The sequence below is a fragment of the Crocodylus porosus genome, unplaced genomic scaffold (genome assembly GCF_001723895.1).
Source record: "Crocodylus porosus isolate Cpor-Errol unplaced genomic scaffold, CroPor_comp1, whole genome shotgun sequence".
Taxonomy (NCBI): Eukaryota; Metazoa; Chordata; order Crocodylia; family Crocodylidae; genus Crocodylus; species Crocodylus porosus.
The window spans coordinates 10,402,786-10,416,891 of NW_017728918.1; the positions used below are offsets into that span (position 1 = coordinate 10,402,786).

A 14,106-nucleotide genomic window follows, 5' to 3' on the forward strand; every position below is an offset into this window, starting at 1 on the left:
AGCGCTCCCGCGCCCGCGCCCGGGACCGTGCACCTCTTCCGCTCCCCTTGGCCGGCCCTCGGTCGGCGGGGGCTGGCGGCGGGGGGGCGGGGGGCTCCTGGGAAGCAGAGCGTGGGGCTGGTGCTGAGCAGGGATGCTCTCCCTGTGCTTGGGAGAGGCGGCGCGATCTTTCGGGGCTGCCCCGGGAGGGCAGTGAGCCCTTCCAGCTGCCACAGCACCACTTTTGCAAGGATGGGCCCCTTCTCCCGAAGGAAAAACCCCATGCACGCGCCTGACCCTGCTTAGCACTGCCCCAGGTCAGCATCTTGCACGGGCTGGTGCAGCCCGTAGCTGATTTAGCGCCCGTGGCGGGAGACACCCCGCGGCTTTGCATCCAGTGCAGAGGCAGTGCCTGCGAGCTGGCACGGCTGCAGCAGCGTGCCGACGGGCTGTGGTGTCGTTTCCGGGCAGGGAGACCTGCGGCACGGCTCTCTGAGCATCCTCTGACCCTCTCCCAGGTGACCTGCTCATCATCATGGCCCAGGTGATCGTCGCCATCCAGATGGTGCTGGAGGAGAAGTTCGTCTACAAGCACGACGTGCACCCGCTGCGGGCCGTCGGCACGGAGGGTACGCGGCGGCCGGGTCTCCCCCGCCACGGGGGTTGGGTGAAGGGGGTTGCGATGCACCCTGGGCAGCTCTGCGGACCTGAGGCACCCTGCAGTCCAGACTGGGTGGGAGGGGAGGAGCCGGGCGCCCGCCGTGCCAGTCTGCCCACGGGTTGCAGGTGCCCGGCCCCTCCGGCTTCGCCAGAGCACGTCCTCGCACCCAGGACCTCACTGGAGTCTCTAGGGGGTCGGTGAGAGCGACAGGCTTGGAGCCTGTTTCGAAACAAGCAGCTCCTGACCCCCCACTCTCTCTCCCAGGGCTCTTCGGCTTCGTTATCCTGACGCTGCTGCTGATCCCGATGTACTTCATCCCGGCGGGCAGCTTCAGCGGCAGCCCGCGGCGGGTGCTGGAGGATGCCCTGGATGCCTTCTGCCAGGTGGGACGCCAGCCCCTCATCGCCCTGGCGCTGCTGGGCAACATCAGCAGCATCGCCTTCTTCAACTTCGCCGGCATCAGCGTCACCAAGGAGATCAGCGCCACCACGCGCATGGTGCTGGACAGCCTGCGCACCGTGGTCATCTGGGCCGTCAGCCTGGCCGTGGGCTGGGAGACCTTCCACGCCCTGCAGATCCTGGGCTTCCTCATCCTGCTCGCCGGCGCTGCCCTCTACAACGGCTTGCACCAGCCTCTGCTGGCGCGGCTAGCCCGGCGCCCGCCCGCGGGCACCCCGGGGGAGCAGGAGAGCCTGCTGCATGGAGATAGGTTGCCCATCAATGCGGACAGCTGAGACCGGCACCCGGCCATAGGGACCGTGGGGCTCTAGCACGCCAGGGACGGACCCTGTCTCCCTCTGCCCCATCCCTTCTTGTTGCTCCATCCGAACAGCCCCCCGGGATCTCGGGTTGTTCTGGACACCACTGACTCGATCATCAAGGCCACTGGGTTATTTGGACCCCCCCCAACATGGTTTTAGGCATCACGTGCACCGGGTGAGGCGTCTCTGCCCTCTGCTCTGCCCCGTGGTGCGGGGTGCACGGCTCTAGCACGTCCTCGCACCCAAGACTTCATCCCTCATTGCGGTCACGGCTCCTTTAAGGGTGAGTGGGAGCAGCCGCTGGGCTCTCGTGCCCCGGGCAATGCCAGCCTGTCCTGTGGCAGCTCCGTGGGACCCTGCCGGAGTGAGAGCTCCCGGGTGGCGTGCCCCCCTTGGAGGGGCCATGGCAAAACCAAGCAGGGCTCCCTGATCTGGGTGAGCTACCAGGAGGCACAGACGCTCCCGGCAGCGTCCAGGCTGCATTGGCATGGTATAAGGGACCTGTGCACGGTGGTTGTCAGTGGCATCCTTGCTTGGCACCGCACTGGTCTGTGGTGGTTGGTGGGTTTCTTGTGGATGAAGCATTGTACCTTCCCCTCGTGGCTCCTGAGACCCTGTGGAGACCCCCTCTCCTCTCCTCTTCCTGTGCCAGGGTTTCACGGGCTGGCTGCTGCCCGTCCCGAGCTGGTGGCCTCTTAAAAAAAGAGGGATGTCTTTCCCCAGGGGGTGTCACACCAGCCTGGTGGGGAGAGGGGAAGCAGCGAGGGCATGATTTTGGCCCTCTGCCTTTTTTTCAATCCGAGTTTTGTGACCAATAAAGTGACACTGCTGATGCACCGTGCAGTGCATTGCGTGGAGGGGGGCTGGCCCTCTCCCACCCAGCGTCTTGCCTCTTACCTGGTCTGGTAAGAGCGGCCCACCTGGCTGCTCCTTCACAGCCTGGTCCAGCCCCGCCTCGACGTGATAGTTTCGTAGTGTCGTAGCTGGTCGGCTCAGAAGGGACCTGAGCAGATCCTCGAGTCCGGCCCCCTGCCACGGACTATTTGATGTCCACTGTATCGCGGCAAAGCCGCTGGGATCTGGGGGTCGCCGGCGGTCGGCGCCCGTGTTGTCAGTGTCTTCCGGGTCCCACGTGGGGGCCCGGAAACGGCCCAGTGTTGCGCCCCGACTGAGCAGGTCCCGGCGGGCCGTCCTCATCGTCACACGACGGCGCCAGATGACATGCTTGGCCAGCGCCAGGAGGAGGCTGACCAGGAGGTCCCAGACCTTGGTGGGGCGACGGACGGGGTGTCTCGCTGGGGGGTCCGCTCGAGGGCTCCCTGAGGATGGCCCGGGTGCGCACCGCCCGGATCGGAGACCTCCTGGACTACGCCGAGCAAGGATGGCTGAGCCCCGCGGCGCTGGCCCGGTGCACGGGCCCGGCCATAGGCCGCGCAACTTGCTCACACCTAGCGCGGGAGGTGAAGGCTGCGCTGCCCGCAGACACTCTTGCCTATGTCAACTGGGTCCTGCGAGAGGGTGGACCCCACCCCCCGAATCCCCCACGCCGGTGGAGTTGCTGGTCGGGCCCCGGGGCGCTCCCCGGCACACCACCTATCCAAATTGGGGGACACTAGCCCGGCCCGCTTTTCCACGGTCCACCAACGCCAGCTATACACACTTGTCCGCCAGACGATCCATCACACCATGCTCGCGGCCCGCCAGGACACCGGCTGGCGGGACTACTTTGGTGACGGCGAGGCCGACGGGCCCCGATGGCAGAGCCTGTACTCCGACCTCATCCCCAGAGGCACCGGGGACCTCGGCTGGTGGCTCCTCCACAGGGCCGTCACGATGGGCATGTGGGTGGCCCATTTTGAGCCGGTCTCCCTTTCACAGCGAGAGGGAGATGCTGGCACACCTTGTCACGAGTGCATCAGACTGCAGCCCCTGCGCCTCCTCCTCCACAACTCGCTCCTCAAGTTCTGGCTGCACGTCTCCCCGCACCTTTTAATTTATGCACGACCCTCTGCCACAGCAGGAAAGAGTAGTAGGGTCAACCGACCCCGGCTAGGTGGCTGTCCAGCCTCCTTTTGATGGAGGGGCAGAGATCCCAGTCGCCCAGTTGGGGTTTTCACCGCCTTCTCCCCTGACTCAAACCCGTACTGTGCTGTGGTGCGTGCCCCCTGCCCTCCCTGACACGGGAGAAGCAGCAGCAGCCCCTGTTGTCGCCTGCCCACGGCCCGCTGCTCCGGGGCTCAGATCCCCCCGGCTGGTCGCCCCCTCTCCTGCCCTCCTTCCTGCTCCACTCTCAGGGGGGTTAAGCCTCCCCCAGGGGTGCTGGCTGCAGCCCGGGCTGGGGATGGGCATGGGGCTGTGCCAACGGTCCTGCTTGCTCCCACTCAGACCTGCCCTGGGGGCAGGGAGGGAGTTGGTACGGACGGAAAGGGGCTTGTCTGCCCTCCTTCAGCCCGGTGCACAGAGCAGGGCTGGCGGGAGCCCGAGGCAGCCCGGCCCGCACGGAGCGTCCCCGGGGCTCCCACCGCAGCCTCCTCCTCCCCTGCAGCCACTGCCACTTTCGCTTTCCTTTCCCCGGGCCATGGCCCAGCGCTGCACAGGGCCCGATGCGAGGGCGCTCAGGGGCCCCCATGCTGCAGCCACCGGCCCAGGGGCTCCCAGTGATGGGGTGGGGGCTGGGCAGAGCGGGGGGGACTACGGGTTCTTCTCGTGGCTTTTCCGAGGCAACGATGAGCAGGAGGCAGCACCCCCGCAGGTGAGCGCGGCCCGGGGCTGGGGGGGGGGGTCATCAGGGAGGGGGCGCACACACACACTGGTACACCCCCTGCCCCAGACACATCCTGCCATTTGCTGCCTGACAGGCAGGGAAACTGAGGCACAGCCTTCCCCCAAGCCAGCCCCGTCCCAGCCAGGGCAGGACCCGCCTCGTCCTGTCCTGGAGACGCTGGGCAGGCCGGCCTCCTCGCTCATCCTGGCCCAGGGTGTCCGAGAAGCGGTCTGTGGCCCACGGGACCAGCCCCTTCAGCTCCACACCTCCCGTGAGGAAGGGCAAAGAAGTTGCTGTCGGGCCCAGGCAGGGCCGCCTTGCTCGTCGTATGCGACCGTCTCTGCGCTGCTCCAGGCCATATTGCTCGCGTGTCTGTCTCTGTCTCTCTGCATCATTCGTACGAGACCGTCTCTGCGCTGCCCTGGGCCATACTGCTCGTATGTGTCTGTCTGCGTGGCCCCGGGCCACGTTGCTTGTACGAGGCCGTCTCCACACTATCCTGAGCTGTGTTGCTCATATGAAACCATCTCTGTATTCCCCCAGCCCATATTGCTCACATGTGTCTGTGTTGCCCGGGGCTGTATTGCTTGTACAATATTGCTGATATGTTCCTGTTTCTAGATTGCCACGGGCGATATTGCCCATATGAGACCGACTCTGGGTTGCCCGGGGCTGTATGGTTTGTGACACCGTCTCTGCATGGCTGTGTTGCTCCTACGCAGGCTTGGCAGGATTTGATTTTTAGCCGCAAACGTTAATAAACATCCACTTCACCCGGGTCTCATGGACTGACAAAAATATTTCCATCCTTAGTAACTGAAATCTATAGAAAAGGGGCATACGGAAAATCATAGACTCATAGAAAACAAGGGTTGAAAGGACCTCAGGGGGTCGCACCTAGTCCAACCCCCTGCATTTAATTGATCTTTAAATGTTTCACTTTCTTTATGAATGGGATACGAATGATCAGCAGGATTGAAAGCAGGGGCAATTTACTGCTCTGTGGATAGTGACTTGATCTGTGCATAAAACTTTCAGCAGCTGGCGGTCATTACTAAATGCTCTGCCCCCACACCCCTAATCTCGTGCAATCTTGGAAATTTTAATTGATACAAATAGAAAGAAATGCTTAAAAGTAAATATCAATATTAACCGTTGAAATAATTCAAAAATATACATCGAATTTTGCCAAGCCGACTCATACACGACCCTCTCTGCAAGGCCGTATTTCTCCTATGAGACCATCTTTGCATGGCCCTAGGCCGTATTGCTTGTATGAGACCACCTCTGCATTTAAGTTCAGTCTTTTCTGCATTCCTGACCCCCGTTCTCCCCAACGCAGCACCAGGACGGGGCAGTGGCTGGTGTCTGCCCTACAACGGTGGCGCAGGAGATCCGGGAGAAAGTGGACGCGCTGCAAGCGCAGCTGCAGGTGAGACTCGTGCTGCCACCTCCTCAGGGCCGAGTCGGCAGGGTGAACCCTGCGTGGTTCTCCGGGGAAGGCATGACCCTGGCATGGCTGTGGCGGTGCCCCACGGTCCGTCTGCATCAGCAGAGCAGGGGCTGCACGTGAGCCGCGCTTGGCCCCAGGGTCGTTGGGGAACCTGCACCCATCAGGAGCGGAGGCCAGGCCCGCGGCTCTCTGCTGAGGCATCTCCGCTTCGTCCCGGGAGAGCACTCAAGGCTAGGAGATTCAAGCACTCAAAGCCCAGGGAAGCACTGGAAACCAGAGCCGTGGCCCTTGGCCCCTTGGCTCTGCCCCCGTGGCGGGTGGTGCCCAGGGGAAAGATCTAGCCCAGCACGGGAAGGATGGGAAGGGGAGAGAGAGGAGGCAGATGTGCAGGGAGGGGTGGGAACAGAGCTGTGCCAGGGGTTTGGTTCAGAGGGCAGGCAGAAAAGGAGGGGAGATGAGTGTGTGCGTGTGTGTGCAGACATGCATCCATGTGTGCACGTGTTATCCTCTGCTCTTTACAGGCCGGGATGGATTCACAGGGCAGCCCGGCAAGAAACTCCCCATTGCACGGATGGGGAAACTGAGGCATGGCTGGCTTTAGGGCATGCAAAGTCGGGAGTCACGGTGCTCCGCGCAGGCAGATGCACCGCGTGTTCTTGGCTATCCCCTGCCCTCCCTGGCCACCTCGGTCTGTGTCCACTGGCCCTGTGAAGCCCAAGCGGGGAGGTGCTGGGTGCCCAGGCGATGCTGAGTCCCGTCTCCCCTCTTGCCTTTCCCTGCAGGAGCTGAAGGACTCCTCGGACCCGCTGGTACTGGAGCTCCTCCGTGCCTTCGAAGCGCCCATGGGCATTGCCATCCGCCTGCTCGCCGAGAATCAGAGGCTGCGGCAGAAGCTGGAGGAAGAAGCCAGCCCACCAGCACCCCTCTTCCCGAAGCACTCCCCAGCACCCCTCTGCCCCAGCCCGCAGCTCAGAGGTAGGCACTGGCGCACCGGGCGATGGGCGGCGGGCAAGCCCACGTGTGCACGTCGCCAAACGCTGTCTTGCGAGAAGGCCGAACTCGCTGCTGTGCCGTGGGACCGCGCTCGCGTCCTGCCGAGGCCAGACGGCCCGCTTGGCTCCAGCAGACTTGGGGCCCGGCTCCCGCGGGGGGGAGAGCGTGGGACTGCGGGGCAGGGGTGTCGTGGGGAGCAGGGGTCTGGGCAGCTTCCCCACGGCGCAGCAGGACAGTGACCACCTCGCCCCGGGCAGTGCTGCCCCTGCAGATCCGCGCGACCGGCCGGACGGGCGGCTCCGAGAGGCAGTTCCTGGCCCAGCTGTGCCAGCACCTCGAGCCCCGGGGTATCCAGCTGCTGGAGGAGGCGTTCAACCAGCGCTCCCACTGCCTCCTGCTGCTCTTCTGCCCCATCTCGTCCCGTGTGGGCACCGACATCAGCAACGCCCTGCACGGCCTCCCGGGTGAGTGGTGGGTCCCCCCCGTAATGGCCCGGGGTGGGGGCACCCAGCTCTGCCCTTCTTCTCGAGCCGGGGGGCTGCAAGGGAGCTCCCGAGGTCACCTCTAATCCAACCCCTACCTGGGGCAGGATCAACCAGTCCAGACAAACCCCTTATCCAGCCTGTGAGCAAAACTACTGTCACCCGGAAAGCAGGGCGACCGCAGTGGACGATGCCCAGCTGCTACCAAGGCTGTAAATAGATGCTCCGGAGATCCCCGGCAGAGGCCGTGCCCCCACTACAGAGGAAGGCAACCCCCCCAGTCCATACCAGTCTGACCGGGGGGAAATTTCTTCCTGACCCCCAATGCGTCACCGGTCTGACCCTGATTGTTCATCTCTAGTTACCCGTAGGTGCCGGCTACAGCCCCAGCTGGGGATAGGGACCGAGCTGTGGTGGCACTCATGCTGGGACCAACCCCAGAGGGTCCTGGTTACAGGGTCTTGCCCCTCCACTCAGGGTCAAACTGATGCCACATTTGGGGTCAGAAAGAAATTACCCCCTCTAGTGAGATTGGTTCGGACTCGGAGGGGGTGGTGAGGTTGCCTTCCTTTGCAGCAGGGGCACAGCCCCTGCCTGGGATCTCTCAAGCTTATATATTAACAACTTTTGCAGCAGCAGGAGGTTGGCCACGGTGGTCCCCCTGCTTTCCCTGGGGCAGGGCTGGGTGTGATGTCTGGTGCTATGTCAGGGGTGACTGTAGTTTTGCTCAGAGATCCCACAGTGGGACGCTTTGCACAGGACTAGCCTTTGCAGCTCCCTTGTAGCCCCACGGCTCTGTGACGATGAGCTCCCCGGCACGGCTCCCATACCCAGCCGCGTGCTGCTGCCCCGCTCTCTCACCTCCCTCGCCAGCTGCCCGTAGCATGAGCTCTCTCTGCGCCCCCCAGACACGAGGCAGGCCATCCTCATCGTGCTGCACCACCGGCCCAGCGAGTCCAGCCAGCTCTATGCCAGCAGCAAGCGGGAGGCTCAGCACCCCAGCCTGCTAGACACTGTGGACTGCTGCTTCTCCATCGTCTCAGGCCTCTACCCCTGCTGGGCCAACACCAAAGCCATAAACTCCGTGGTGGCCACGCTTCAGCGACTGAGCGGGAGCAGACCCTAGGGAGCAGGGCACGGAGGAGCTGCCACAGGAAGCGACACTGGACCAGACATTCAAGTCTATAAAAGTAGGGATCCCCACATCAGTAAAACGTGCCTGCTTTAAATCATTCCGGTTACTCATCGGGAAAGTGCCAGGCAGGCAGGGGCCAGAAGAGGAAGGTTTGCTGATCCGCTGTTGCTGGTTAGGGATGCTCTCTTTGCATTTGATCTTCTGGGGCTGCCTTTCAATTGCCACCACACCTCCTTTGCAACGGCAGGCCCCTTCTTCTGAAGGAAAAGCCCCTGCACTGTCTCCCATCCATGTGCCTCCCCCAGCCTCACCCTGCTTAGCACCCTGTTACCCCAGGTCAGCATCTTGCAAGGGGTGATGCAGCCTGGGGCTGATTTAGCACCAGAGGCTGAAGGTAGACCCGAGGGTGATGCCCCGTGGCTTCGCTGCCAGCCCCCCTCCAGGGCAGAAGCAGCACTCGTGAGCTGGCACGGTTGCAGCAATTTGCCAACGGGCTGTGGTGTAGTTTTCGGGTGGAGGGACCCGCAGCATGGGTCTTCAGCAGCCTCTGAGCCCTTCCAGGTGACCATCATCACGGCACAGGTGAGCGTTGCCATCCAGGTGGTGCTGGAGGAGAAGTTCATCCGCAAGCACAACATGCACTTGCTGCGGGGCTGTCGGCACGGAGGGTACCGCTGGGGTTGGGTGAAGGGGGTGTGATGCACCCTGGGCTGCTCTGCACACCTGAGGCACCCTGCAGTCCAGACTGGGTGGGAGGGGAAGCCCCAGCTGGAAGGCCCTTGGCGTTGATCTGATCCCAGCCTCAAAACCAACCAGTTTAAGCTGGGGACTGGACTGTGCCCATGCCCCTGGAAGGACTATTACCCCTGGACAGACCGCTATGGACTGTGGCTGCCGCAGTCCCCCTGCTTTCCCTGTGGCCAAGTCGGGTGTGATGCCTGGTGCTGTGACCGCCTATCCCACCGCTCCCACCAGCTGCGCCAAACCCCACCCTGGCGAGGCACAAGCATCACGGCCAAAAGAGGTTTTCTCACTTTTCTATAGAAAGTTCTCGGGATCAGGGTCACAAGCCAACGGGACCGAAGTGGAGGTGCAAATACATTTAAACAGACATTCCCAGGATAACATAATACGCCTGAAGGCAGGCAAGCTTCCCTGGGTACATGTGATACCTTTTATTAGACTGAGTATCTGGAAAAAAAGTTCTTTGCAAGCTTTTGGGCACAGTATGCCTGAAGAGACGTTTTTGTGCCCAAAAGCTTGCAAGGAATAATTTTGCCAACTATTAGTCAATCTAACAAAAGATATCAGATTTACCCAAAGAGCCTTGTCTGCCTGCGTCCTTCGACCAACATGGCTACCACCAACACCCCAGTATAACAACGTGCACTTAAAGCACGAGTAATGGTCATGGTCACTGGTCTAATAAAAGATATCGCCTCTGACCTTAGAGCTTCATTGATCTCTACTTGTTAGATCAGCACAGTTATAACATGCATCCCTGAAACACAGTAGATATCATATTTAGCTGTTTGGAAATGTAAATGTCATTGCTAACCAAGACAGGAGACCTGTTCACCCCCGTGACGGACATCGGGCACTTCCAGGGAAGAAGCCTGATCTGCACATCCCAGAGAAACTCTCTCGCAAAAGGACTTGGAGCAACCCCGGGGAATAAATGTCCACCCTCCACCTCCCCTCTGCAAAATGAAGTTTCTTTTGTACCCAGAACTTTTCCAAACTTTGAATACTGCTCAGGCCGAAGGATGGTGTTAGCACCTGAAACCTTGCAAAGAAAGACATTTTTGTGCTACTGTCTGGTTGGTCTCAGAAAAGATACTGCATCTGACCCACGAGCTTTGTTTATTAACAGGTATCCAGGTTGTCGCCATGCTGGTTTAGAGGGAAAGGCAATCAGGACTCGTGGTAGAGGTGATATCTTTTATTAGACCAACAAGATTTTTGCAAAAAAAAAAAAAAAAAAAAATCTTCAATTGCAAGCTTTTGGGCACAAACACCCTTCATCAGGCATTGGAGAAAAGATTGTAAAAGTTCTCCTGGGTAGAAATGAAAGGAAATTTTTTACAATCTTTTCTCCAAAGCCTGACGAAGGGTGTTTGTGCTTGAAAGCTTGCAATTAAAGAAATGTTTTTTTGCAAAAATCTGTCTTGTCTAATACAAGTTATCACCTCTGCCAGGAGTCCTGACTGTTTACTAACACTCATTCAGCACATAAAGTCCCTCCTTACTTTCTCTTTTGCTTTCAGGGCCTCTGGGATTTGTAGTCCAGGAGCCCAGCCAATAGGGGCTCTGCAAAGTTGCTCATCATCGCTTTTTTTTTTTTGTCTTCCTGCTCCCAGAGGCCTCTGGGATTGTAGTCTGGAATTACTGGATTTGTAATCTGGAAGCACAGCCAATACAAGCTCTGTATTCATCACTTCTTCTTCCTGCTCCCAAAGGCCTCTGGGATTTGTAGTCCAGAAGCACATCTGGCAGGCCTCTGCAAAGGTGCTCCCTGCCCTGTCACACACTCACACGACACTTCCAGTGCACACCACACAGGACATTACACACTACAAAGGATGGAGGGTGTGAGGACGGGGAGGGGTCACCCTCCAGACTGGCTCTGGCTGTATTTTGGACTGCAACTCCCAGAAACCCTGAGGGGACTGGGACCAGGAGGAGGGGGCGACAAGCCAGAAGCAGAAGGAGGAGGAATTACAGGGAGTTTGCAGTGGACCCTTAAACAGCATTCATTTCTTGACTCGTTTCAATCATGGGTCGCAAAAAGAAATCATTAGTAGATTACCGCCGGGAATACCCTGACCTAGAAGTGAAGCGGGTGAAAAGGCAGGGCAAGGAAGAGAAGGAGACTTTGAGGTGCGCTTGTACCGCAAGACAGCCGTCACCCTGCAGGCGAACCGCATTCACGAGCATTTGAACAGCAAGACTCATTTGAAATTAAAAGCCAGGCGTGAAGAGACTGCCCAGGGTGCAGGGGAAGCCAGCACCAGCTTGGGACTCTTGCAACGCATGGAAAGCTAGCGGAGACTCTTCAAACGCACAACGAGAAAGCAGAGAGGTATTTTCGAAGGTACGAGGAAGCAGTAGCGGAGCTAGAAAAGTTCAAGGAAGGGTGTCGAGGATGCAAGGAGCGAGCGGAGAGCCCTCTGCTATTTGGTCTTTCGCCGCTCAGCCCTCTGCTATTGAAGGAGGAACCGGCAGAGCGTCCTGTCGGCCAGGTACGTGCGCACAATGACGCGTTCCTGTCACCTAGCAAAAGACCCGAGGTTTCTTGTTTTAACTGATCTGCAGGGTTTTTTGCTTTGTTTGCACGTGTGCTGCCCAGTGAACATGAATATGCTTGCAAGCAGGTGCGACGCACTGCTTTATGGAGGGTCACTTGTTGTATTTTGATGTGTGGCTCATTTCCAAATGCTCTGCCTACTGGTGCGCAATCAATGCAGATTGAAAGAATTGCATTTAAAAATAAACCTTGGGATTCTCCATCAGAATTACGAAAGCCAACTCATACGTTACCCGTAGGCCACGTTTCTCCAACGAGACCATCTTTGCATTGCCCTGGGCCGTATTGCTTGTGTGAAACCACCTCTGCCTTTAAGTTCAGCCTTTGCTGGGGGTACGTTTCTAACTGTCCCTTCTCTCCACAGCACCAGGACAACGGGGCAGCCATCCAGATGGCACGGATCAAACAGGATATCAACGAGATGATCAAGACGCTGCAGGAACACCTGCAGGTGAGACTGTTTCCACTTCCTCAGTGCCTTGTTGGTGGGATCAGCCCTGCACGGCCCCTCGGGCATGATCCTGCCACGGCTGTAGTAGTGCCCCCCCAGTCTATCTGTATCAGCAGAGCGGAGCTTTGTGAGAGCCTGGTTTGGCCCCAGGGTCTCTGAGGAACCCGCACCCCTGTCGGGAGGTCCCACGCTTCCCTGTTCATCCCAGGGAAGCACTCAGAAGCCAGGAGACACCAGAGCTGCCGTGGCCCTCAGACCTCATCTCTGCCCCCATGGTGGGTCGTAGTGGCAGAAGCTGGCTCCTCAGTGCAGAAGGCAGGAGCTGCCCCAAGGGAGGGTCTAGCCCTTGTCTCATCCGAGTACACGAAGAACGGGAAGGAGAGAGAGAGGGGGCAAATGGGCAGGGAGTGGTGGAGGGCAGAAGGAAAAGTAGGGGAGATGAGTGTATGCACGTGCGTGTGTGTGTGTTATCCTCTGCCCTTTGCAGGACCAGAATGGATTCACAGGGCAGCCTGCCAAGCAGACCAGTCTTCTTCCCATTGCACAGATAAGGAAGCTGAGGCACAGCTCGTTTTAGAGCATGCAGCGTCAGGGCAGAACCGAGCACCTGAGTCACAGTGCTCAGCCCAGGATGACACGTGGCCTGGGCGATTCCCTGTCCCCTCTCCTCCCATGGCACCTTGGTCTGTGCCCACCAGTTGCATGCAGCCTGAGTGGGGTGGTGCACGGCCCCTGGCTGGCACTGAGTCCTGTCTCCCTTCTTGCCCATCTCTGCAGGCTCTGGAAGACTCCTCGGACCCCAGGGTGCTGAAGTGCCTGCAAGATGTCGAAAAGCCCATAAGCGAGGTTGTCTACCAAGTCACCCAGAATGAAAGCTGCACTTGAACCTGGAAGAGAAAGCCAGCCATGAGACTTGTAAATATTGTTTTAAAAAGTATCTATTTAACCTCCTCTAATTATGTCGGTTAAACGATTAACCGATAACACAACAGCAAGGACACAGCTTGTGCTGGGTGGGTAGGAGCCCAACCCAGGCAGACAGCACAGCCCCGGTGAAGCCCTGGCTGGGAGGCAGGGAGCACCTGTGAATTCTCCCCCGGTCAGATGGGTACAGACGGGGAGAGGGTTTGCCTTCCTCTATGCCAGGGCCACGGCCTCTGCCTGGGCTCTCATAAGCCCCTACTGACAACATTTGCAGGAGCAGGATGTTGGCTGCTGTGGTCCCCCTGCTTTCCCTGGGGCGAGGGCAGGTGTGATGTCTGGGGTTGTCAGGGGTGATTGTGTAGTTTTGCTCAGAGGTTGCACAATGGGTTTGTCTGGGGTGATTTGGACAGGGCTGATCCTGCTTCAGGCAGGGGTTGGACTAGATGGCTGCCTATAGACGTGCAGGGACACTGCTCCGACGCCCTGTACTTACAGACCCCCTCCCACTCCTGGAGCACGTGTAAAGATGCCCAGTGTGACCTTTTCAGCTCCCTTTCAGCCCCACAGCTCTGTGACGATATGGTCCCTGGCACGGTCCCCATACCCAGCCATGTGCTGCTGCCCTGCTCCCCCACCTCCCTCACCAGCTGCCCCGTAACGTGAGCTCTCTCTGTTCTCCCCAGACACGAGGCAGGCCATCCTCATCGTGCGGCAGCACCAGCCCAACGAGTCCAGCCTGCTCTACACCAGCAGCAAGCGGGACGCTCAGCAGCCAGGCCTGGTGGACACTGGATGGCTACTTCTTCACACCCTCTGGCCTCTGCCCCTGCCACGCCAGCACTGCCGCCATGGGCTCTGGTGGCCATGCTCCAGCGACTGACCAGGACCAGGCATTAGGAACCAGGACATGGAGGAGCTGCTGCAGGAAGTGGGAGCAGCTGCAGTGTCTGGATCAGGCCTAGTTGGACTATGCTTCCCTTTGGTAGAATCCAATCTTTATTTTTTTTTAATAACTGCAACAGTTAACATCAATATCAGTTTTCAGGATTTCACAGAATTGGAGGCGGGTGGGTGGGGGTGGTGCAGACCCTTGGGTAATGACTGTGGACTGTTAAAAGTTTATGAAATCACTTGTTCAAATTTGTAAAAGTAAAGGCTCCTGCTTTAAGTCATTCTGGTCACTCATCAGGAAAAGC

At 59.1% G+C, this 14,106-nt stretch overlaps 2 protein-coding genes across 3 annotated transcripts in view; both read left to right on the forward strand.

Moving 5' to 3' along the window:
• Positions 1 to 2,237, forward strand: part of SLC35F6 (solute carrier family 35 member F6) — an 8,982-nt gene extending 6,745 nt beyond the window's left edge. Inside the window, exons 5-6 of the mRNA XM_019537253.1 lie at positions 498 to 608; positions 905 to 2,237. Coding sequence (XP_019392798.1) covers positions 498 to 608; positions 905 to 1,374 — 581 coding nt within the window. The 3' untranslated portion in view covers positions 1,375 to 2,237. The remainder of the gene's footprint in view (positions 1 to 497; positions 609 to 904) is intronic.
• A 1,740-nt stretch (positions 2,238 to 3,977) lies between these two features.
• On the forward strand, positions 3,978 to 13,933 carry LOC109311557. Of its 2 annotated transcripts, none has more exons than XM_019537256.1 (5): positions 3,978 to 4,153; positions 5,508 to 5,597; positions 6,401 to 6,593; positions 6,869 to 7,075; positions 13,594 to 13,933. In XM_019537256.1, the coding sequence occupies exons 1-5, from the start codon at positions 3,980 to 3,982 to the stop codon at positions 13,788 to 13,790; spliced, it is 861 nt and encodes a 286-aa protein (XP_019392801.1). In that variant the 5' UTR covers positions 3,978 to 3,979; the 3' UTR covers positions 13,791 to 13,933. The 2 variants fall into 2 exon arrangements, with proteins under 2 accessions (XP_019392801.1, XP_019392800.1); XM_019537255.1 differs by lacking the exon at positions 13,594 to 13,933 and adding an exon at positions 8,002 to 8,687.
• Positions 13,934 to 14,106: the final 173 nt, after the last annotated feature.